The sequence below is a fragment of the Myzus persicae genome, unplaced genomic scaffold (genome assembly GCF_001856785.1).
Source record: "Myzus persicae strain clone G006 unplaced genomic scaffold, MPER_G0061.0, whole genome shotgun sequence".
Classification (NCBI taxonomy): domain Eukaryota; kingdom Metazoa; phylum Arthropoda; class Insecta; order Hemiptera; family Aphididae; genus Myzus; species Myzus persicae.
The window spans coordinates 905,190-931,516 of record NW_019102414.1 but is presented as its reverse complement, the minus strand read 5'-3'; the positions used below and the strand labels follow the sequence as shown (position 1 = coordinate 931,516).

Here is a 26,327-nt window from a genome sequence, read left to right as displayed (position 1 = left end):
TCACGTAACCAGTGTTCAGGATTATAGCAGATGTTGTGGATGTTGTGGTCCGGGTCACTGTCACCGTATGAGACATTTCTCTAGATCTAGAACATCGAGTAATAATGTAATATGCATAAGTATAAGTATGTATACATTTATTAATTATTTGCGATTACATTAAATCCGAACATGCAATTAACGCTTAATGTAGGTATATATATTTCCGAACGAGATTGGCAGTGCAATATCACATTTTTGGGGCAAATCAAAAACTATTAGCAATAATTTTACAAATGTTCAATACCTACTGTTCAACTGTGAATATTAAATAAAGTTTAACACCACTTCATGGTTCATGAATCATCTAAAAATTGACTAGGTATCAGGACTATTATAATGATATATAACACTATTCATCTCCCATAACGAAATTGGAGTGCCTATGTATAGGCACACAATACGTTAAAATGTTATCAATTATTAATTTATCTTATACGAACAATGAATACATTTTCCATAATATTGAAGCCCTTGAATTCGACAAACGAAAATGTAATATCTGGCCATATAATATTAATTCTATAACCCATTCCCAGCTATAATTACATTTAAATGGTATAAAATTGATGTTAATATTTACAACCCACGTCCATACGTTATTGTCGGCGACGTCGTATCTTACAGTATAGAACAATTTACTGAGAATGTTAACATTTATTCATGAATATTAAGAAGGTTTGAAAATGATTACGTCATTCTATATTATAAACTTAACTCGAGTTTATACCATTTCATAATCGTGTAATAGCCCATTGCCATTTGCCATACACTGCAGCACATAATATAAATATTTATTTCATCAAATGGAATTTTTCATCTCTTAATTTTAAACACTACAGAAATAATTGATCCGTTTTATAAACAATTATTAAGCGTAAATTACGGTTATTAGATACTAAATAAAATAAGTAGTGACATGTTGGATTAAAACAGAAATATAAGCATTATTTTTCAGTAAAAAAATATTTTTTTTTACATTTTGCTACGATTCACTTTTTTTTTTTAACGTTATATCGTAGATTTCTATATTCATTCGAATATGGTCATGTTCCAGTGGTTCAGTGTACCTAACCTATACATAATCGTCATTTGTCTACGTTATTGTGTCACGTTTTTCTCCTCTGTCTTACGTGTTCGTATTTCGTGTGTCTATATATATTTTAACTAGGTAACTATAGGTAGGTACGTTTGTTATATTATTGTTTATTATTTTAACCACATACACGCTGCAGGATGCCTAGATAAAATTGTTGGACAATACTACAATAGGGTTTTTCATTCAATGATTTTCTTCAAATTAATATTATACAGTTGTACAATACGGTTTATAAAAAGAGACACACAAAATATTAAAACTTTAAGTGTAGGTAACAGATGCAATACTAATAATGGCGAATAACCTTAAACTCGATGACGACACTAAACACTAAAACTTGGTTATTATATTTATGATAAATATATACCTATCACCTTGTACACTTCTACGGTGTAATATATGACGTAGGAGTGAAAAGTGCATTTCTCATAATCATTTTGCTTTCGTATAAAAACAAGCCAATGTTTATTTTATACAAATAACAAGTTTAAAAGTTTTGTAATAATAAATAGCGCCACACATTTTCGGAGAATTTAAACTATATATACTTCTACGATAAATTATTGTTAAAATTATTTTTTTAAGACTTGACAAATTACAATTTACAAAAAAATATGACGTAATGAACACATTTTTAGAAAATTTAAAATACAAATGTTGTTATGATGTATAATTGTATAATACTATAAAAAAAGTAATATAATATTCAGGCAACTAAAGGGACAACCGTCTAATTAACATATTATAATAACTGAATAATAGTTACGGTGCACCAAAGTAATTTTTATATTTTACTATTTGTTTAAGTTCAAGCTATTAATTATGACTGTTTATGAGTACTAAAATATATTAAATACTAAATATATACATATATAGGTGTGCTAGCATGCTGTATTATGGATATATTTACACGCAGGGAGATATTTTTAACATAAAACTCAATAATTATTACGCAGTTCAAATTTAACACATTTATATACTTCATATAATATAGGTCGTTCCAATTAGGTTGTACTTGGTAAATTAAGTACATTTTTTTTATTACTTTGGAAGATTTTGTTTTTTTTTTATCATACTGATGATTGTTGTTTTTATATTTTATTTTTTTATGGTGCTTAGCGATTTATTGTGTTTTTAATTTTATATACTGAAACAGAATATTTTTCTAAAAATGTGAGTGCATAAATATTGATTTTTAACTATTGAATCAATAGCTTAACTATAATTTATAAAAACTTTATGTTTTAGATATGTTCCTAAAACGACGTTTAACACGTTTGTAGTAGTAAAATGATACCCCTCAAAATTTCATGCCATTTCATTCCGAAACTTTAAACGCTATTATAAATAATAAATTATGGTATTGGCTCAATAATCGATATTTCTCATTTACATGAAAATTGAATATAACATAATATTATCCAGAAAAGTACTTTGCTTTAGAGTTTAAAATATGGCCGTTCGCCATATAAAAATATAAAAATTTAAAAAAATCTCTTTGATAAATAATAAAAAAAAAAAATGGTAACAAATTTGGTTTTTTTTTGAAAAACATGTGATATTATAAATAGACAAATAGTATTCATTAATCATATAATATTATAAAGTAGTTTTATCAAAGACATGACGTTTGAGTGTTTTTTGTTGCAAAAAATCCCTTAATATACTTTTGTAAATAATATGTAATTAAACATGACATTTATATTGGTATGCATGACAGTTTAATTGGAAAAAATAGATTCACACGATTAAATTAAATTTATTCGTCATTTAGTTCATAAACGATTGCCAATAAGTAATAACTATATTATATTCCAATAAAATAAATGGGAAATTAAATTGTTGAAACTAATTTAAGATATTATCATGGTTTTTTATTTTATTTTATATAGTATTTTATAGATGTTAGACAACCTATATTTTTTATTTTTTACACAATTACAATTGTATAATTTATTAGTGATTCTCCCCCTTAAATGTTATATATTACAACTCAATGATTATTTTATTTTGTCTGACATTGACAATATAATAAAACGAAGTCTTATCGAACTGTGTAGTTATTAATACTTATTATCCTAGTGCCGATATTTTATTATTATTTTCATTCATGTCACGCTGTCACAATACAATATATAATTTTACATTATTGTCCAAGGGAAGACGTGTACACTTATTTAATAAAATTAATTATCGTGCAAACGCAGTCAAGTAAAACGAATCAATAGTACAGGAATCGGAATAAAATGCAATGATTCGTTTATGGAAAAAATGTATTTTAAAATTAAATATTATTTAGAGGAATTTAATTACGGGGTTAATATTCTATAACAAACACATATACATTATTATAACGAATAGGCAGATATGAGAAGGGGGTAAGTGACTTGTGAATTCTCACTGATAATCCTTGAAACCATACTATACAACTATGTAAAACCATGTAGATTTCAATAAACTATTGATAAACAATTTGTACACAGTAAAAAATATCAACAAATCTCCAGCTATGTCACAATAATATAAGTAACTGATTATTAAAATTAATTATGTATTCATATTTCATATTGTTCAAAAAATGTTTTATTATAATATTCTATTATACAAAAATTGATTAAATCAAATAATTACTGTTTCATTGATTTTACTTCGACTCGAGGTTGAACAACTTTAGTACCTGGGTACATATACCATTTGTTTAATTATTTATTAATTTACGATTAACACAATGTATTTAACCAAAAAATATAAACCGTTAACAACTGTATTGTTGTTATTATTTACGTTCAAGTAATAATTTATTAATGGTACCAATATCATCTAAGCATAATATATAGATTCAATATTATCTAGTTCCACATTTTCAAGTCTTTAAACAAATATTTGAACCAATGAAATCAATAACAGCTCGTGAGTCATAATATTAAATATTAATGCTAAGGATTTAATAAATTAATAACTGTTTATCAAGTAAGGTATCACCAAATTGGCATATTATCTAATTCGACATTTTTGCGTCTTTGAACAAATAGTTGAATCAAAGAAATCAATAACGGCTCGTGGCTCGTGAGTCATGATATCAAATATGATTCAGTATTTTTAACTGTTTATCAAGTAATCAGTGATAAACACCATATACCACACCTATATGTACACAATAACAGTCATAGTTGCAATTTTAAATTGACAGTCGATGCTATAATAATGACGCGTTATGAAATTGATATTATAAATATCGTGCTCGTTGCCCATAATATGTAGCTGGAATTTCAAACAATGAACTATAAAACCATTGATATATATAAATTATTAATATTATCGAAGTTTAAATTTAATTACTGGAGAAAAATAATAAGAAATATAATTCGTGCACAAGGAGTGAACCTCTCTAAATAATTAATATAACACAGTATGGTAAAATGCATATTTTATTTATGCATAAAATATTACATACCTATATACAGCGTACCTAGTACTATAGGTAAGCGATTTATGTAATTATTTTTATAAAATACATTATGTATAAAGATAGGTACAAATTAAAATATGTTGTTAATTAAAACAACTCTGAGAATCATAATATTATATTATGTAAAACCTATTTAAAATTACTGCCGACAGGGATGTATTATTTTAAATTAATTGAGTAAGAATAAAAATCAGTAGGTATTTTACATATAGGTGCCTGCAGTTTATTTCGTCACAACTCATAGGTGATAATTTAATTATAATCCGTTGAAGGGTGGAGTACTTCTTAAAAAATCAAAATATATAGGTATAAAATATATTAAACGATAACGGTACTGTATACGATCCGATTAGTAGTTGATAATAATATAAGATACAATATACATAGGCCAAATTCGTAAGAACTAGGTCAATAGGAGGATCCTATATTTAGATGATGCTTGCAGCGGAATGCTATCATGTGAACAACTATATGTATATTTTAATTTTAATATTTTAATACGTATAAAGTTTTATGTTAAATGGCGGCTATCCAAGACAAAAAGTTTTGGAATATGTCCACGGTAACCATGAACTCAACGCCTCTTTTAACTTAAAAAATATTGACAAAGTTTTAATTACAATCCATGCATTGATGCGGTATTCAAGCACACAATATCACAGTCATATTATAATAGAATAGATACGACCCTATAAAACTGTACTAAAAAATTAATTGTAATCGTTTTTATCTAGAGTAAATAAAGTATCTAGAGTAAATAGTAATTATCACTTAATTTATAAATTAATTTAATTTATGGGTTGAAAATTAATTATATTATCTTTAAATAATATCACTGATTTCTTATAATAGGTGTCTAAAAATATGATGCATTACTTGTTGCTATTACTAATATTTCTATGGCACATTTATTATTTGTCATTTAACTTCCATGCAATTATATTTATTTTTATTTTGACAGGAAAATACTTGATTTATGGCTTGAATAACACCAGAAAATGATTTTGAAAAGTTTTCTTGACAAACAGGAATTATTCACAAAGTATCGTCAATAAAATATAATTTTAGTAAAAACAATATTGAATAGGTATACTTACTGTTATGAATTAGTGCTGGAGTCAAATTACTATAAAAACGCAATATTTTAACGATTATTATAATATATAAGCATCTTATAGGATCATAAGCATTGCAATACCTAAAGCACTCCTAAGATTAAAAAACGTAGTCTATAATAATATTGTTTACTTTTAATATTAATCATAGATTCGCCAGGTCGGAGATAGATATACTGTTATCGTTATGTCTACATAATATAATTAACACTATGAAACAACTTCTGATTAAAACAACATATATTTATACATGCATAATATTATTATTACTAAATTAGTGGCAAGTAGGTATATTCTGCGAGTAAAATATCTTACCTATAGTATATTTATAGAGCGATAGTTTAAAAAAATTATTCAATATCTATACGATTATAAAGTATTAATGTATTGTGTTTTGTTATGATGCACTTTGGAATTATTGTTGCTATTATATTATTGTGATAACCACGAGACAAATAAAATAAAACTATCGATCAACTTTCCGAGTGGTGACGAGCGCGCAAAACTTGCGTGATTGACGTCCAAACGTTTACTGTGAAAAGAATACAGTCGCGAACGTCGGACACGGCGCGTATACAGTGACCATAAAATTCCACTCTTTCCAACGCCCACCGGGCTTTTAAACACGAACTTGTATTCTACATAGGCAACCGTCACACCAAACATATAAATTTTATTATTATTTTTTTTTTTCTGAGCACTCCCCGCCGTCATCGAGAAAGTGTTTTTTTACAGACCGAGAAAACCACCGTTTCGATCACTGACAATATTATATATATATATATTATTATTATATTATGGACAATATTACTATTATATGAGTATTATACCTATATTATATTGCTTATATAATAATATTATATACACACCTGCAGCGGACTTCTTGTAATTTTATTTATATAATGTGTTATCATGTCTTTTCAATTCCTATAATATACAGGTACATCTCGTTGAACTCAAAAGCTGTGATCGCGTGACGTATATCTATCTTAATCGTGTCATGTACATAAGATTACAGTGTAACAATACGGATATATTTATAATGTTATTATGATGTGACCGCACGTGCCAACGCTGTATAACCGACGCCCCAGCGATGTACGCAGATTTGGACTTAAGCGCAGTTAAGCTGATTTATATTGAGCTTGCAAAATGTCTCGTTATTCGTACATTTTGAACGGACTTACGATTGATAGGAAGTCTCACCCGCCTTATTTGTAGTAAGTATCCATCTTACGAGCTGCAGTGCGTGACACAGAAAATTTATCACTCAACAGATTTATTGGCACCGTTTTTAAAATATTTTAATTTTGAACCGAACTGTGAGCAATATGATACACAATTTTAATACTGTGCACAAAATATTAAAAAACGTGGTTTGTACACTAATACACAATATTATGATGTTATACCTTTGGGTTTGATAACATAATTAATATATAGGTCAATTCATTCTATATAACATTAAAACCAACGAAGCTAAACGCGAACTGCGGAGCGTAAATTTGCCATGTGCGCACTTGCAGCAAGAAGGAGAAAACAAATACGGGCACGACGTCCTCATAACTTGGCATTTAATTGATATAGCTATAGCTGCTGCTGCAGACGCCGATCAATAGTAATATTATCGAATCCATTGAAATATCACCAAACCCATAATTACCTCCACCAGCAGTTTCCTGTAGTACATCGAATAGATGTGAGGGGAACTTTACTCCGTCGTTGTTAAAAGTTATACATCATAAGTAAATAATATAATATGATATAAATATTGATTTCCCAGATATAATTTAAGTAAACAATAATTTCCATATGCTGAGACGGCCAACGCAACGACATTCGTCAATCTGTGTGAACTTACTTACTCGTATTATAGCTAAAAATTAAAATTAAATTTGACTTGTTCGTTACAACTTTATAAGAGATTTATATCCCACATTCCCACAAGCCAATGCTTTTCAACCACTTAATGTACATTTTATCAATCATATTAGTCATATCCTGTTCAACCGATTCGTTAATTATGTATCATTATAAATATTTTATACTAATTATTAAACTTATCTTATATTAAATTATCATTTTTATTTGTTCTAATTTACTAATTGACTTTTTTTTCTATATTAAATCTAAGACTGAGTATAATCATAATATATACCTACTGCAGTACAGTCTGTACTTGAGCAGTTGTGCCCTCGTAGGCGCTTACATTAATAAATAAATAAATAATATTAATAATAACTCATTATTCATAAGTCATAATATGCATTTCTTTAGGTACAACAAATTATTATAAGTATTACTATTTACTAGTATTAGATATATTTTCCATCATCGAATTCCCTCGAATCAATAAAAAATTATCATTTCACTAATTTACTGTTAATATTCTCCTCGAAAGCACTGCTGCATTGAATATTGATAGCACAATCGTACTTTATGGTCTAGCTAAAACCAACTAGCTAACTGCTAACCCACATTACAATTTTATCTTGGTCAACATTTCAACAAACATAAAATATTTAATATCTTACCATTTTGGAGTAATTCTGTATCAAAATCAACTGGGTCCGACCCGTACATTTCTTCAAAAGTACAACAAAGTTATCAGTGACTTAAAATTATCTCACCCTTAATTATAATCGATTTAATAACGCCTCTCTGGCTCGATATTGTTCAGATTACAAGTTGTCCGATGTCCAGTACGTATAAAAAGAATTGAACAACATTTGTATTGTTTTACTGATTTCACTTACTTCAAAGACTCAAAGTCAAAAAAATATGATACAAATATACAATTTTTTAATTTACACTAACTTGAATTTCTTTTACCTCAATAATACAAAATAAAAAGTAGGTACTGACTTAAATTATAAACCTTAAAACGGTTTTTTTAATCGTTATTGAGACAATAAATACAATAGGTACTATTATTATTGAATATTTATTTTACTTATTATTCAATTAGTCGTGGTGGTTTGTTATCTTCGACAATCCAAGTTTCCCCAGTTTTTCCATGTTCCAAAATTGTAATCAAAGCGTTCCCAACATTATCTGGCCTAGTGGATAAATTAACAAAACAAATATTATTTTTTTTTTTAAACGTTTTGTATTGGTATACCCAAATAATATTGCTATGTGCATACTAATTACACTAATTGATCACAGCTACGGATTTTTTTTTATTCACGTACACCAGATAAATATTTATAAAGCATAGATGTGTGGTTTATAAGGTATTAAGTACCTAATAAGGATATAGTTTAATTAGGTATGTACTTTAATATTTTTAGATATTTTATGGAGTATGGACACATAATAAAGTCGCACTTGACATGAAATCTTGTTGGATTCAATGGTTTAAATTTCCATCAATCATCTATATTCTATATAGTCATGAGGACTTAAACCACTTGAATTTTTTTCCTTCTACTATAAGCACGTACAATTGTACAAATAATACTTTACAAATAAGTAAAAACTGCAACAACGCCGAAGACAAAAAATATATTTTTTTTAAGGACTAAAAATCAAGTAAAAATTGTTTTCAAAAACATTTATACTTTTTAAAATATGAGTGATCGAAGATTAAAGAATCACCAGGCGTATACATGTACCTATGAAGTAATAAGAATGTTGAAAAATGGGTACCAGTAGGTGGGTTATAGAGTATCAGCTTAATATTCTTCCTACCAAGCACGCTAATCCCTTTTTTTTTCTTCAATAATGCAGGTATTTTATATCCGATTTTTTTAATTTTTAAATTTACTTTAAGATCATATTTTCAAATTCTTGAGATTTTTTGTACTTCTTAGAGAGTGTCCTGTGGAGGTATATACTTCTGTTTTTCAAATGAGAACACCCCTGTTCGACTATAAATTATGCAGTAGATCTGAAGAAATAGAATTTTCTGAAATTGTTAACGTATCAAAATAAAAATGTACTTAATAATAGTTTTTTAGTTTTTTAACTTTGTGTTCTAATAATAAAAGGTTCATAGAAATGTCAGTACAACACAGAATAGATTAAATAGTAATGTGTTTGTAAGATATGGGGGCTATGGTGATTTTAAAATTGTAGTCATTTATATTAATATATAAATAATTTGTAAAAATGTTCCAAGTATAATAAATACTAGATTCAATTTTAAATCTTTTTATATTGATGCAAAATCAGTTTTAAGGACTATTATCCTTAATACAAATATTTTAATAACTAAGAAACTACTAATTCGAATTTTGAATGTGGAACATCAACATTTTCAAAAAAATTATCGACAAATTAATTTACAGTAAAATAGGGAAGTCCTAGTTTGAAAAACAGAAGTTTTTATCACCACAAGACACTCCTTAAGTAGTACAAAAAAATTCAGGGACTCGAAAATATGGTATTTCAGTATATTTAAAAATTTCAAAAATCAGAATTTGAATAAATTCATTATTAAAGAAAAAATGGGGGTGAATCACCCTGCGTAATATGGTTATTAGTCATTCCTGGCAATGATGGTGAATCTGAATAACCATAACAATTAATGTTCCAAACCATAATTACGACTAATTAATCAAACACGAAATAATTGTCAAATATTATTATGGCCCATAATCCTCAGATGACAGATGCTATTGTTCAGTGTTCTATGCAGTAGTATGCAATGGTTACTTTACATTATTAAAACATTTAGGCATATATAGCCTAAATAACCTAACCGTGCTGTGACGTTGTTCGTATATAAGGTGACACGCAAACCATACGTTGAACCTTGAGTAATAAAACTTTTTTAAAACGGTAATCGTATAATTTTCGTCACTATATAATGATAAACCACCAGATGGCATTATGTATATGACAATAGTTTAGGAACTCGTCAATGTTATAAAACTACAGTAAGTTAGGTACGTATGTATTTAAACTTAGGTACAACAAGTTATGGAATTATAGCTAAGAATTACTGTATTCGATAATTTTAAACAAACATGATATTAAATTGTGTATATTTAATTATGATTAAAATATTGAAAAGCTTAAAAATGTAAATACAAACTAAATATTTTTATACTTCGCATATTTCAATTTTGACAGCCTCTACACAGTAGGGATTATAGTAGGTACCAACTAGATTCACTTTCCTATCAGAAAAGATATCGAGGTTGAAGATTTAATTCTTTTTACTGCTCAGAAAAGTACGGGTGACTTACACAAACAGAAATAAAACAAAAAAACACAATATCATTGTTTAGTGAATACATTCACTCCGCTAAGAATTTAAAACATAATAATAATATGAATGATCATATTATATTTATTTAAATAAAAACGGTGAAATCATCAAAAATGTTTTGTGTGGTGTATACTCAAATATGTGTAACCCGAAAAGTGACTAACAAAAATAGGCGCTGTACTGCAATTTAGTGTTCACTGTGAAGTATTAATATAATGTTTAATGGTTGTATTGAATGGATACTCATTTCACATTTGATTCGTTTGTAGTTCGCACACCCAATAATGCCCCTTCTCGGGGACGACGCACCATAAACTTATTTTATTATTATACAAGCCCAACTCTAGCCACTCCCCGGGGACTTAAGCATCCGATCTTGTGATAATAAAAAAAAATTGGCACATTTGTATAAACATGTTTGTATGAACCTAGATATTTACGGTTTAGTACATATTATACAGAGTGTAACATTAAGGCCTGACAAATGAAATAACTTTTGTTTTAATCAATATTTTCGAATTTTTTTTTTCATATAATTTATTGACATGCGCTGAATGCATAATATAACATTTTTTATTTTTATTTTTTGATACTGAAAATAAAAAATAAAAATCTGATGTAAATTTTTTTTTGAAAAATTTTATGTAACCAATTTGTAAATCTTGTTTTTAGAAAAATATTAAATGTAAAAATATTTATTTAAGACTTGTTTATTTTATTTTTTGAAATCTTGTTATGTTTAAATAAAATCGGTAGTTGTAAAAAACATTTTAAATTCAAAAAGTGTAAACTTTTAAAAATATTTTATGATAATTTTTAAGTAGGCACGTCTTATTAAAATCCATCTTTTTTTTTAAAGTTGTTACCTACTTTTCAAACTAATAATTTTTCTTCAAAAACTATTGACGTTTTAAAAATCATATAAAATAAACGATTTGACTTAAATAAATGTGTTTAAAATCAAAATTTATCTAAAACCCAGATTTACAAATTGGCTATTTTGAATGTTTTATTTTCAGTATTAAAGAATAATTAAAAAATGTTATATTAAACATGTAACGCAAACGTAATAAATTATACTTTAAAAAAAAAATTTAAATATTGATTAAAACAAAAGTTATTTAATTTGTCTTGTTACACTCTGTATATTATAATAATGCATAATGTAAACAAACTGTGACACACTGACACGGTTGCGTTCTTTGAAAACTTTGGGAAGTTGTTTATTACTCTTAAAAATATTCTAAATCTTTTCCCGGTTGAGTACAAAGATTTTAGAAACAATATAGGTACTTAAGTGTATACATATTGAAATAAAATAAAAGTTTTACTTACTTTTGCATTTTCTTACTCTGTTGACTATTTTTTAAATCTTCAAGCTCCTCGACACATTCTTCTGTTTTGTGCAGTGTTTCATTTTTACAGACCGAACTTACACAATTAGTGGTAGTAGATTCCGGGCACAAGGTAATAATTTTAACACCATGAAGACTGAAATGATTTTTTTTCTTCAAAGTTCGAACATAGAAACAAAATCACTAATTATATTATAAGGCACGTCATATCGTGGTAAATACTAAATAGAAAATAGTAATATTAATATAAAATGCAGGCACACGTACTCCAAAACTTTTCGTAAATTCCATCAAATATTTTTTCGTAGACAGGTACATGGGACTACAATGATAACTATCGCTGTAAACCAACAAGGAAGACGTCTGTATCACTGTTCCGCCACTACCTCCATTGGAAATTCCCATATACTTGATCGCCAGTAGTGTACCTTTGACGACTCCGCCCTAAGAAAACACAATGTTGTAGGTATCACCAAATCACCAACCATGTTATAAGTCTTAAAAAATGTCCCTATTTAGTGCATTAAACAGTTAAAAGCTCTCAGGATTAAATAGAATTTTTTCTGTCGAACGCGTCACAGCTAGTCACTGTTTAGTGCTTTTTCTATGCATGTTTCGCGTTGGTATACTTTGTATACTCTGAATACTCGGGGAAAATCAAACAATGTCCTATTGCAGAGGTATATTATCAACATATGTTGTCTCTATAAATATTTACGTTTCATAAACTTGTCGAAATAAATAAGTAGGTAGCGGTTGCGTAAACAAAGTCAACATAATATTATACTAAAAAGTAAATATGTACCAATGCACACAATCAAACACTTTAAATTACCACTTGAACTCACATAATTAATATTGACTGTAGTAGACCATCGCCGTTCAATTGAATTGTCGAAAACGCCAGCGTTGTTAATAACAATGTCCAATCGACCAAAATGTTTGATACACGTTTTAAAAGCATCTAAAAAATATTATTGAATGACATTAATTTTCAAAAAAGAAGATGTATCATTTTGTGGACTTCAAAATATTCCAAGGGGTATCACGTGGACATATTATTACTAATTTAAAAACAATCTTTACGTAAAATCTATTAAATTAAATTAATAATTCTATGTCGTAAGAAAAACAATTAAAAAAATGTTTGATCTTCTCACTTTCAAATTCATCTTCATTCGTGACATCACATTTGGTTGAGAATATATTTATATTTTGGAATTCTTTTTGGAATTGATGAGCTATAACTTGGCATTCGTCGACATTAATATCACAGAGTAACACCTGAATTCAATGTGTGTCATGTTGTTATTTGTAATGTATATGGAATAACATGGTTAATATGAAAAACTGAACACAATTTATAAAATATATAATTTGTCAATTTTTGTTTCACCTACCTTAACTTTGTTCAGGAGTAAACATTTTACGTAAGCGTACCCAATATTCGATGCTGCACCGGTCACCAAAGCCACTTGATTTTCCAGGCCCATATTTTTTTTTAAATTATTTAAAATATTATATTCTCTATAACACGAATATCACAATTTTATAAGCCTCGTACTTAGTGCGAGCTGCTCAGTAATCATACTAGGACAACAACAATGATCGTGATGTTCAAACTTTATAACATTTTTCAATTTAACTTAATTCGGAATGATAACAAGCATATTGTTATTATAACAGAGTTTCCAGTCCGTCTACGCGATATGGATGTGTATCAAAGGTTATAGTTACTGATAAATTATAAAGGTATATCGTTTATACCCAATAAAACCATGAACGAAAATATAGGTACCTAACAGTGTTATCTGATATTATACCTATTAAACGTGTGCATTGATAAATCTAGAAACTTGGCCAACAGAAACATTTGATATTATTTTTGAAGCGTGGTTTGTATCATAGACATTTCTGTTCGTACTACGTTTTCTTTATCAGACAAATATTTATTTAATTTTAATTTTTTAAGTACCTACATCTACAATGTTATGGTATGTACCTATTGTACCTATTGTATCTACACCATACTAAGAATAAAGTAGATAATTTTATTATTAAAATACTGAACTGTGTGGGGGGAGGAGAAGAGGTGGGGGTAAATATTAGCTAGGTTTAGGTGGTTATTAGTTTTTATATTATTTATTATTAGGTGGTCCCAACAGTACATCCACTGAGGCCATGGTGTAATGTTTATAGTTGTGATCGATCAAAGCTCTTCAGTTCCTATTAGTCATTTATCTATCTAATCTCAAAAAAGTATTACTCGATAATTTAAGACGTATACGTTTATTATTAAATTTTACCTTGCATATCAATGTTGTCATTAATTTAATGTAAATAATATGTTTGCTAGGTAGGTATGTTGAGGTAAATGTTGTACCTAAAATAAACGAACAAAAAAAAAACTTCGCACTGAAATAATAAAAATAATAGCGAATTTCCACTGTGTAAAAATAATAAAATATAGAATGTCATTAATACGCTATAATGCTAACTTAGTAGCGTAAGTAAATATATAGATTATAGACACATAATATTATATTAGCAGTAAGCAGTTTGTAGTACCTACTTACATATTTTGACGATATACTTACATAACATTCTTATCGATATCGTCTCAAGGACGTGATTTAATCAAGTAAATATGTAATAGTAACGATGCCAAAATAAAACGCTGATAAAGACTTCACGAGCGGCGTGAATAGAGGTGTATAATCGGAATCTAATATTTAAGTGTAAACCAACAGGAAAATTACATTTTAAAATTAAAACAGGTGTACAGGTAATAATAATAATAATATGGTGGGAATTGATATAACTCACAATTATTATTATTCCGCACCGAATGATTATGCGCGACGTTGCCATCTCTGATTCCGAAGCCAATTTAAATAGATATATAGGTACACCTTTTGGAAAGCAGAGGTTTCCGTTTTTCGTTACAATAACAGACGAGAGCATAAGTCGTACTCGAAGACTGAAATAAAGTAATTTTTGACCGAGCGCGGTCATATTGTTAAAATAAACACCTCTGCAGGGTTAACAGAAGAATAAAAATACGAAGTGAAATCGAAACAACCTGACGTCTATGAACCCCGCTGCTTCATATGAAAGTCAGATCGAACAGCGTATATAGGTACATGTTTGTTTGTAGAAATTATGAACGGTTTACGTACTGTAGTGAGCCACGGCCGTAATCGCCATCGATAAACATGAACAATATCAAGAACTCGTTTTTATCACAAAAATGTTCGGGAAAAAATTCTCTATCGATTGGCGCAAGAACCAGATACGTCCGATAATTGTTATTGGAGATATAATAGTTGTAAAACTATTTTTAATATTATTTTTCAGTTGCAATAACCAGGTATGTCGTAATACAAACTATTGCCGGACCACGGTTATCTACTCGAGTAGGTAACCGTGGTCAGGACGTATCATGTTATTGCTCTAAACAACAACTTTAGATATTCTATCCGGTGCAATAATCAGGTAAGTATGTACAGATGGTTTCTTTATAAACTGTAACAAAATTAATGATATATAAATATTATTAAATAATAGGTACAGGGTACATTTACTATAATTTATAAGTGTAAAGCTAACGTAAGTTGGGGTAGTTTTTGTCTTTCTCTTTGAATGGCATCACTGTTTTTAGTGAATTTTTCTGGATTATTTGCTTTCTGGTTGGTTGTAATAGCCGGGAATACCCATAATTGGAATTTTTTTTAGTTTTTATAAATCATTATTGGGAATATAGCATGAACAATGAACACCAAAGGACATTATTTTATTGGCATGTCATATTTTCACACATAGCATGACATCACGTTTTTAAGGTCAGGTTCATTTACCAATTTGTAGGAAGTTTTTCTTGTCTCCTGAAAAATTTGGACTTCTGGTTATTGCACCAGTGCCTACGATTATACTCAATTTGATCGATAACACCGAAAATAACAGACACCAGTAAATGATCGGCGGCCGCTGACTAACAGATTTGGTTGCCAGAGTTCAGGAAGTCGCCGAGAACTTAACGTAAGTTATTTTTATTCTATTTAATTCCGGAATAATCCCGACGCTATTTCGGATATTTTTCCATAAAAATGGTTCGCCAACTATTGTTTTGTTCGAATATAATATGTGTACTTACAATCTTCTACTCTAGGATGACTCCAGACATAAGGTGACCCCATATTGGTATATTTATAAAAAAAAATGTAGAGATAAATGTTGGTTTAATTTTAAAAAAAGACCTCCCCAAAACTGTATGATAGTTTTTATTATATTTTTATAAATGTTTTGGAGATAATGTCTGTCTGTTAGATGAATTGTTTGCTTACTTTCGTGTTGGTCGAAAGGGTTACGGTCGTGCAGGTTCATAATGATTACATTGAGCGTATTACACAGTACAATATTGTTATACTACGTATCTCGTGTTTAACTCTAAAAAATTGTTTATCGCCAATCAATCCTCGTTCAACATTAACTGTTGTATATAGGTTTTATTTTCTTTGGGTTTCAATATTTTAATACAAAACCGTAAGCATAATGATTTGTATTTATTTCGTGTGACGTGTAGAGGTAGATTCTTTTACGCACATATTATAATGTGGAGTAAACGGGACATCATCTTAAAACGAGTAAACAGCGCCCGGTTTAAATTGGACGAGGGGACACTTGCTCAAAAAAAGAACTATCTTGTTTTAAACGAGACTTAGGGTCACCCTACTCGAGTAGATCACGTAAGTCTAGTAAGTTTCTAGATTCAGAGAAAAAAATATTAAGAAAAGTCGCTCGGTAACGTCATTATAAGATACTACTTTATATGCACATGTGTAGATATGTACAGACTTTACAAGGAGTTGTTGCATATATCCCCATTTTTGATATTTGTGGACCTAATCTAATGTCATAATTAAGCCACTAAAATTTAATTTCGAACACAATAATATTGTGGATACCTAGTTTGTAAACATGTTATTAATTGATTGTATTATAATATACAGTTAAGGACGAAGAAATAGTTTGGCATATTTTTATAATAATATTATGCTGAGAATATATTATTATTTCATACCGTCAGTCGTCACAACAGAGAGGCTTTGTATTGAAAAATCAGTTGGTTTGTACATGTTGTGAGTACCTAATAGGTACTAACTGAACAGCAATACATGATTATTGTTATTATTATTATTATTATTATTATTATTATTATTGTTGGGGAAAATTCATTACAATAGTGAAATAATGATTATAATTTTATATTTTTAGAAGTCCCACACATTCCTTCTACCAAAAAACAAGTAAAATATCTATGAAAATTGCCAACAACAGGTCTCGTTAGTACTTAAGTTAGGAAAAAATTAACATTTTTGAAATTTTTTTTGACCATTTATATGAATCGACGAGCCCAGTTTGGAAGATCGCAAAACTATCTTTCCCCTTTGAAATCCAGGTCACACAATTGACGCTTAAAAAATGATTTCCACGATTTTTGGTCTTAAAACTAACATTTTCGAATTTTTTTTGCGAAAATGTTACCCTCTAGTTCCCTTATGTTTTTAACTTAGTTATCGGAAATTTTCCTCCACAAAATTGAACAACAATAAAATATGTATGGAAATTGGCAATTGCTAGCAACCGGTCTTGCCAATACTTAAATTGGAAAAAAATTGACATTTTCGAAATATTTTTTTGCCAAAACACATAGTACCTATTGATAGATAAAAATAGCCAGTTTAACTCAATATGTTAACTTTTGTTTTGGTTATTACTTATAAGTTAATAAGCATTAAGATAACACCATAACATTTAGCACTTGGTAACAAGTCCAGTGACGAGAAAATGAGAACCACTAAGACACTAACTGCCTGATGTACAAAACCAAGTATCAAGTATAATAATAATAATGTTTCATGAGATTTATTAACGCAATAATGACCTGACCAACCTACACGACTTCCACTCTCATATTACACTATTTTGTTCATTTTTCAACCTCTTTCAACTTTCAAGTCTCGTGTCCATAACACGCCATGTTATTGGACAAACATCGACACGATTTCTATATTCTAACCCGACCACTTGTACTGGGCGTTTCGACAAGATATAGCCACAGGTGCATGTAGCCGGGTACGAAATGAAGAGACAGTCAAAAGAACAACACGCAAATGTTAATAACAATACTATAGTTATTATAATAATATGTACAACATCAATGACCCGAACATCAGCACCCGGTCACCATCTTCCGGTTGCAGTTTCACTATGTCAGCATGTCGCGCTGCCGGTTAGCCGTACGTCGTAGCAATGGCAGTGCAAGTCAACGATTTTCAGGAACACGGCTGCACTATTTCTGTCGTTCCAAAGTGGCCGATTTCTGGTGGACGCCAAGAACAGGTTCCGAAGCCGACGGGCCACAACATCAGCGTCACAAGGAATATATCAACCCAGCCACGCAGTGCCAGAGGCGATCGGGGCGAACACCCGTGAACAACAGACCATGCAGTGCAGTCCTTTAGCCACGGCCGAGCAAACTGCTTGACCAGCGGCTACAACACCCGTCCGATACGTGCGATTCAAAATGATATTACGTATCGAACTCCGTCGATTGATTATTTTGCATTTGCTTCCAGCGGTGCAACAATTTTCGGAGGGAATTATGATATTGTAAAGAACAAAGTATCACGATGTATCATATAATAATTTTTAGTGAAAATTGTATCGTTGCTATGTGCAGTGGCCATTTTTAAATATTTAAAATTATCATTTTTTACGTTATAAATAATTATCATATGCTTAATAATTATGTAACCCCGAAGTCACTAAATACCCTACAACAATAATGTAGTAGTTTTAGTACGGTCCCGGCAGCCTGATTGACAATAACTACAGGTGTTTAGAAAGTACATTTCTAATTTATAGAGAAATTACAATCTTTCAAATAGTAAAAAATGAATCAAAACACTTATAATTTTAAATGCATACTTATTTTTAATCGAGGACACCACACGTCTTATTGTTGTCCCATATCTTATAGATTAAGCGCGTATCATTGTAGATTTATTTTCAACAATGTACGTTGGTGTAATATTATTACATATTTTAAAGATTAAGACATCACCTCTATTCTTTCAAATGTATTCAATGTTTTTATTTGCGAAAATGAGTTGTTAGTTGCCACATTAAGCCGTAAAACTGTTTGATCATTGAAGTACGAATACCGAATACAACGAGAGTAGGTACCTACATACGCATTGTAAGTATACGCGTTTTGTTTGCTTTAGGGAGGAACCCGTTTTCATTTTGTCTTTCGTGGAATATGTAAGGTTTAAACAGTTTAATGTTTTTTTGACAACTTCTTCTTAACTTACTCGCCATTATGTTACTATATAGTATATACTATTAGGTATTAAAGTATTAGTATTTTAAACCGATAACTATTATTGCTATAAGTCATATATTTTACGACTGTGTTGTCTTGCATAATATCTGTATTAACGTTATTTAGTATTCAGCTATCGTAAATAATGTATGCACAACTGCAATACGTATACAAATTTAAATTTAAATTTAAAAAAAAATCGTTACTCACTGCCCTGTTCTGTGTGCCGCTTTTGGATGAGCATAGGTGTAACATTCTCGAATAATGACAAGTCCATGCAAGAACTTATAATTATCTAGTATAAGTATAGTGCACTAAAATACTATGCCGTTATGCTGCCGTTGCGCGTCGCATCGGTGCAGTGCAGATATTAGATAACCACGATACGGTCATGGCCATCAGAAGGTCGACGGCGTGTCAATAACCCATAATAATATAATATTTCACCCCTCTCCGCATAACAGATTTTTTTCAATTCAGTCAGCTGCACATTTTCAAGTATCGAGGACGCAACTGCGTATGTAAGTTTTTTCAAAATGTCGATATATACTTGATTTGTTTTATAAAATATGCCTTAACTGCATTATGAAATATGAAAAGCTTGTTATTGGCTATAACGGTATTTTAAGCGACAAACTAAATTTAGTAAGAAAATAATATCTTTCAAATTGTTATACACGTAATAAAATATAATATGAATTTCATAAAAATTCGAAATGTTATAATATATTTCAGTAATATTAGCATATTAACTGAAATAATACGTCATGATATTATAATGACATGGCGATTTTGGTTTCAAATTGTTCTTTTGCCTTGCTGAAAGCGTCCAATATATTTCTTGATATATTTTCGGTTTCAACGTCAACTGCGGATGTCAAATTTACTAATCGGGACAGTTCGATCTGTAAAATGGTTATACACATGGGTTATTATACTTAATTACCATATAAATTTATTTTCTTATTTAGATAGGTATAAAATATTAGGTGGAAAATGCTAATGCAGATAAAGATATAAATATAGGTATTTTGTAAAATATTAGATGGGAAATTCGCATAAAAAATCTAATTTATAAGAAATGTGTACATATTTATTGAATTCCTTCATTATACGTAATAATTATTGGTTAAGTGTAATAATTATACAAAATATAGGTATAATACATTAAATTAAATCTAGTTACATAAGAATTCATTCAAAATGTCTTAATACTCACGTTATTTGACAGTATATCATATGCTGCTTTATTACAAACATTACGAATGAGTGACTGGAGTAGTTTTAGTGCAAAATACCTTAGGTCGGGTTCAATATCCGTGTTAGCTGTATCTTTAATGTCATTATTTATCACAGTTATTAATTCAGCATTTATAATCTGTGATGATATTTTAACTGTATAATTGCTTACGTTGTACAATGCAGAATACGATATTCTAAAAAATGAATTGTTCAATTGAGTTAATAATTATAATGAGTAGGTGCTTCCTATTTAGCTGCTAGTATAAAACAATCAAGAAAACATTATGGAGAAATTATAACAATACGAAATCAAGTTCCCCAAAACTTAAATTTATTACTTCCAAAGTTCCAAATTCTAATGTATAATACACTTAATACAGTAGGTATTTCGCAAAACTTTTTGACACTTTGTGACATCTTTCGTTCACATAGAGAACTCTCGATAGGTTGCTCATAAACAAGGATCTCTTTTTTCACATATTTTAGATCTTAGAATTAATAAAAAGTCCTATATCGGTGGTGGCTGTACGAGTAAGTTGTAACAACGATAAACAACTTGTAATATTATAATAGGTATAGTAATAATTATTTGCTCATCACGAAATTTAACCTTGTAATGGAAAAAAAATACATAATAGTAGTAAATATAAACTATTTTTTTTGTTTCAATGAATTTTTTTAAAAATATTTGAATAAACAAGATTGAAATTTAAAAAAAATCTTTTTAATAGAATTCAGGGTCCTCACGATATTACTTGTACATTTTTAATTTTCATCGTATAGATACTATTAGTTAAAGGGCCAAGTTTATTTACTTCCTCGAGGCCCTTTCTCATCTATAGCTATAAGGCACTGGTCATGACTATATCACAAGTCGCATACCACCTACTTAAAGCCGATAATATTTTAAAATGTGTATATGTAATACGAAATTGTTTACTTTTTTAACTGGTTTGCAGATGGAGATGGAATACGAATTAGTATGCAAACTATGAGTCGAATCACATTTTTTCCGCTATTAGTTTGTGAGAAGAATCGTCGACCTGCGTCAACCGTGGACAAATTGGCTACCAATCCTATGATGCTCAGTACAAATCTTGTTTCTTCTGTATCCGTAATAGGTATTTTTGTTTGATACGTATCATTAAATGACGTGAGTACACCGCTCATAATTTCAGACAGTTCTAATATTTTATCCTACAGAAATATATAAAATAATTACGAAATTAAATTTTAACACTGGCGGATGAAAGTATGAAACACAGGACATAGGCATGCTATTCGTTAGAGATGTATATTATCATTTATCATACTTTTCAGTACTGAGAAAAATCTAAACGTTATTTACAGTGAAGGTCACAGCCCGAAAGTGTTTCGTTATTATGGGTGGTTGTAATACGGAAGTACCCATCGTTGTATTATGTACCGACTGTATTGTATACATAAATATTTTCAAAAACATGCAGTATTTAATAAAAATTGCCATAACCAAAGCTACGACGTTTAAAAAATATTTCAGAATATAATATACGTACGTTTGTTAAGTTTTAACATTTTAAATATTATAAATTAAACCTTATTGTATTATTGTTTAATTGTATTGTAAATTGTGATACTGAAATGCTCTCAAAATGTCACGAAATAACAATCATTTTTTATTTTCATTGCTTGAATTATAATATTTTACTATATAATGATTGCGAATCCAATCATAAGTCAAATAGAAATTTTGAAGCGCTTTATTAACCAAATGAAAAGAGCGTTTTCCAAAAAATAATTCAAATTCTTATATAATTATGTTAGTTTTCATTTTTAAGCTGCCTATTCGGAATTTATGAAATTATCCTATTTGACTATTAAACTGTGTCTAATTTTAATTCTATACAATTGAAAAACAGCAATTTATAAATATTTAAAATCTTATTGACCCTCTAGGGAATAAATGTTATGAAAGCAAAATAAACTTTTTAATATTAAAAATTGAAAACAATTAGCTGCCTCGCTAAGCTAAATAATCAGTGCGACGTCATGTAAGCCACGCAAGATATACATTTGCATATTCAAAACCCGTATATTTTAATTTAGCCAGTGACCTTACAACCGTGGTCCGCATATTTTTTTAAAAAACTATTTTAGATGTTTTAGTAACGATAATAATAATACATGGCCTGTATGTAAATGTACACATAAAAATACGATTAACGTAATGAATTTCAAAAACTGCAAACAGCCCAGTCATTGATTTTAATACTGAAATACTACTAACGAACCACCTACATCTATAATATTTTGAATATTTTTCCTTCAAAGCATAATGTCACTGTAATATCTTGGAATAGTAATCAGCTAAGTCATAAGTAGTTAAATAGCGTAGCAACCAATTACGTCGTTCACTCTATCATTATTATTAATCTAATAATCTTTGGGTTACAAATAGGTAACTAATAAGAATATGATAAATAACAATATTTTTACTCGTTATTTGGATATACCTTAGGAAATAGTTAGCATGAGATGCTAATTCCCACACCCAGACACCCTCTCATTCCATTGATGACGCCAGTGAATATTTACTTTAATGCCTACGTGCCTTATAAATTAAATCACTGACAAAAGCAAAATTACTACAGGGGTTCTATGAATTTATAATATTAAATTGTATAATTGATATAACGTAGATACTTGTATCAATACTCATAACTCATAGGTAAATAATTCATTATGATAAAAATAAATTATGGGACCTAATACCAACGAAATAAGAATGATTATAATAATATAATTTATATGAAGATATTTTATTTGATTATACGTTTTGATTGAAAAATACCTACCAATGTATGTTTTACTTTTCTGTTTAATTTATTAATCTTACCTAACAACATAACGTCCTAATCTGATCATAGTTCTAACATTAATATTGTCTCTTATTACCTATTACTTATTTATGATAGTTTTCTCAATACACAATTATATGTATACAACTTGATGAGCGAATATTATAGTTTTATTTTTGTTAAGCGTATTTACTTTTATAAGAATTATGTTGATGACGTCTGGAATTTGAGTGGCTTTCCACAAACAATAACCTAATATGTATCCAGTTTTTGAACAAAATTGAGACTGTTGCTTTAGCTGGGATTGTAGTTTCATCGTCTGAATTTCCAATCGACCGATTGTATTTTGTTGGCAACGCCATTCATGCTGCATCAGCAAAAATTTTGATTTCCATACTTCGTTTTCAACGTCTCAAAACACATTGTTTAATTAAAAATAAAAGTTTATTGTATTATTTTAGAACCTCTGATGCAACTATTATACCATCAGATTCTCAAATTTCATAAGTTATAGTTTATTTACCTGTATTTCTACAATCTTTTTCCATATTATTTTAATACACAATTTTTTTTGTATTTTTTTTTTAATTTGGTTATTATTTTTATATCTAGTGTTTGATATATTAATAATTATACTAAACAAACAATAAACATGTCTTGAATCTATTAAAAGTTTTACATAACAACGTGTTTAGATAATTGACAACAAGAAACTTAAAATTGAATGATAATATATTGAAGTTAATAACTTATTATACTTATCTACCTAATAAATAATATAATATAATATGTGTAGCAGTATAAGTTTAAGTAAAAACTACCACAATAATAAAATATCCCATGTGTTATTTTGGATATTAACGTACTTCGTATCAAGTGCAATAGAGTCTTGTTTTGAGCTAAACGTTTCAAGAAAAATTAGCTGTGTGTAGTTGGATTTTACTGTTAGATCTTATTTTTATGACACCGAAGTCGTAAGGAATTAACCACGTATACTCAGTGTAATAAAAAAATCTGGATGGGAAATCTAATTTTATAATTTTTCTCGAGTCAAATTTATGTTCTGCACCCCACCGCTGGACTAGTTGAACTACCTGTGCAATAATTTCTAGTGAAGATGAAAGATATCAAGGAAACAGTGTGTGACGACTGTTCAGTCGATTCCAACCTTACATTGTATATTTTTTTGAACATTAAGATTATATAGAGATGAATGTAACTTTGCACCCTACACCCCCAAATCTACTACATCCAAATTAATATAATGAGATGAAAAATGTCCTAACATCTTTGCAGTAATTAAATTTGATATTTTTTATCAAATTTTGGTTTAGTTATTTCTTAATTTTTATTTTATAAACTTAGAAAATATACTTAAGAAATTCAAATCAATTAAAGGATACTTAATTTGATGTATGTCGAACTGGAAGGATTATATTTGATTTAAAAATGAATAGATTAAAGGGCTTACTATTCATAATCTTTAATTTTTACTCAACATTGTTTCCAAGAAAAAACCTTCATACATTTTCAATCTTCAATTGTTGTTTAACTCAGATGGATTAATCTTTCTATACCTAATTTGTATGTAAGTACCTATACTTATTTCCTAGTACACACTTGTCAAGTATATTATAATATATTATACCACACACTTCCAATTTCAGACTACAAACATTGTATTGGAATCATGGGCGTAACTTGGAAGGGCTTTATATTTTAGGATACCTCAATCATAATAAGTATTCAAGTACAATATGAATATTCAGATCAAATCGTAATATCTATTTACAAAATACAATTATACAAATAGGTATATATGAGTGACATATTCTCTAGTCTCTTATAAAAAAGATTGTTTCTCGTACATTTTACTTTAAAAAAATATAGATTTATTTTTATGAGCTATAACATAGTACGTAAGTACTATAATTATACCGATAACAGTGTTTTGTTAATTCGTAAAAAAACATTGTTAAACCAAACTAAATAATATATAAGTACCTAATTTGTTTACTATAATATTCAGCTAACGCTAAGAGCTTTACGCTTGTTATTTTGTATGTATACTTCCAAATGTATAGTTCTGAATTTTGATTTATGTTTATATATAGTTTGTAAAAATTATGATTTAAATAAAACATAATATTACTTATATATTATACGTACAATGTACCTACGTCGTACATATATATATATTGTAACGCATTATTTTTGTCTTATTTTATATGCCTCGTTTACATCATAATTATTCATAAATCATTGCAAATTGTATATAAACATTAATCAGAACTAGGTATATACATATCTTATTTTAATTTATTTGGTATTGTTTTGAATGTTTGTGATTTGATTAATACTTGGGGATTTCCTAGTATACAGAGGTTATCATTATCATTATATCGATACATGAATATTTGATAATTAAGAATACTAAAACACATAGTGTATGTATGTATGTAGTGTATACGTACTGTACCTACTGCTACTATTCCTTTCCCCTCACATGTACAAATTTACATCATATGAAAGGTCAAATACGTTAGCAGCATACAATAGATCAAGT

At 28.7% G+C, this 26,327-nt stretch overlaps 1 protein-coding gene across 5 annotated transcripts; it reads right to left on the bottom strand.

The window, feature by feature from the left end:
* Nucleotides 1-20,195, bottom strand: LOC111032079 (15-hydroxyprostaglandin dehydrogenase [NAD(+)]-like). 5 transcript variants are annotated; one of them, XM_022312280.1, is made up of 10 exons: nucleotides 15,378-15,496; nucleotides 15,122-15,275; nucleotides 14,893-15,020; nucleotides 13,696-13,822; nucleotides 13,456-13,579; nucleotides 13,144-13,259; nucleotides 12,563-12,739; nucleotides 12,276-12,448; nucleotides 8,676-8,781; nucleotides 1-86 (listed from the first exon to the last, which is right to left on the bottom strand). In XM_022312280.1, the coding sequence occupies exons 4-9, from the start codon at nucleotides 13,786-13,788 to the stop codon at nucleotides 8,679-8,681; spliced, it is 786 nt and encodes a 261-aa protein (XP_022167972.1). In that variant the 5' UTR covers nucleotides 13,789-13,822; nucleotides 14,893-15,020; nucleotides 15,122-15,275; nucleotides 15,378-15,496; the 3' UTR covers nucleotides 1-86; nucleotides 8,676-8,678. The 5 variants fall into 5 exon arrangements, with proteins under 5 accessions (XP_022167972.1, XP_022167970.1, XP_022167968.1 ...); XM_022312278.1 differs by adding an exon at nucleotides 14,602-14,678 and having other exon boundaries at nucleotides 15,122-15,491; XM_022312276.1 differs by having other exon boundaries at nucleotides 15,122-15,491.
* Nucleotides 20,196-26,327: the final 6,132 nt, after the last annotated feature.

Excerpts from the sequence above, each read along its gene's own strand:
- LOC111032079 (XM_022312281.1), bottom strand. The coding sequence starts at position 13,788 with ATGGGCCTGGAAAATCAAGTGGCTTTGGTGACCGGTGCAGCATCGAAT. Across the intron at positions 13,260-13,455 it reads GAATGAAGATGAATTTGAAA|ATGCTTTTAAAACGTGTATC; the intron begins GTGAGAAGATCA and ends AATATTTTTTAG. Across the intron at positions 8,782-12,275 it reads CAGAGTAAGAAAATGCAAAA|GCCAGATAATGTTGGGAACG; the intron begins GTAAGTAAAACT and ends TTTATCCACTAG.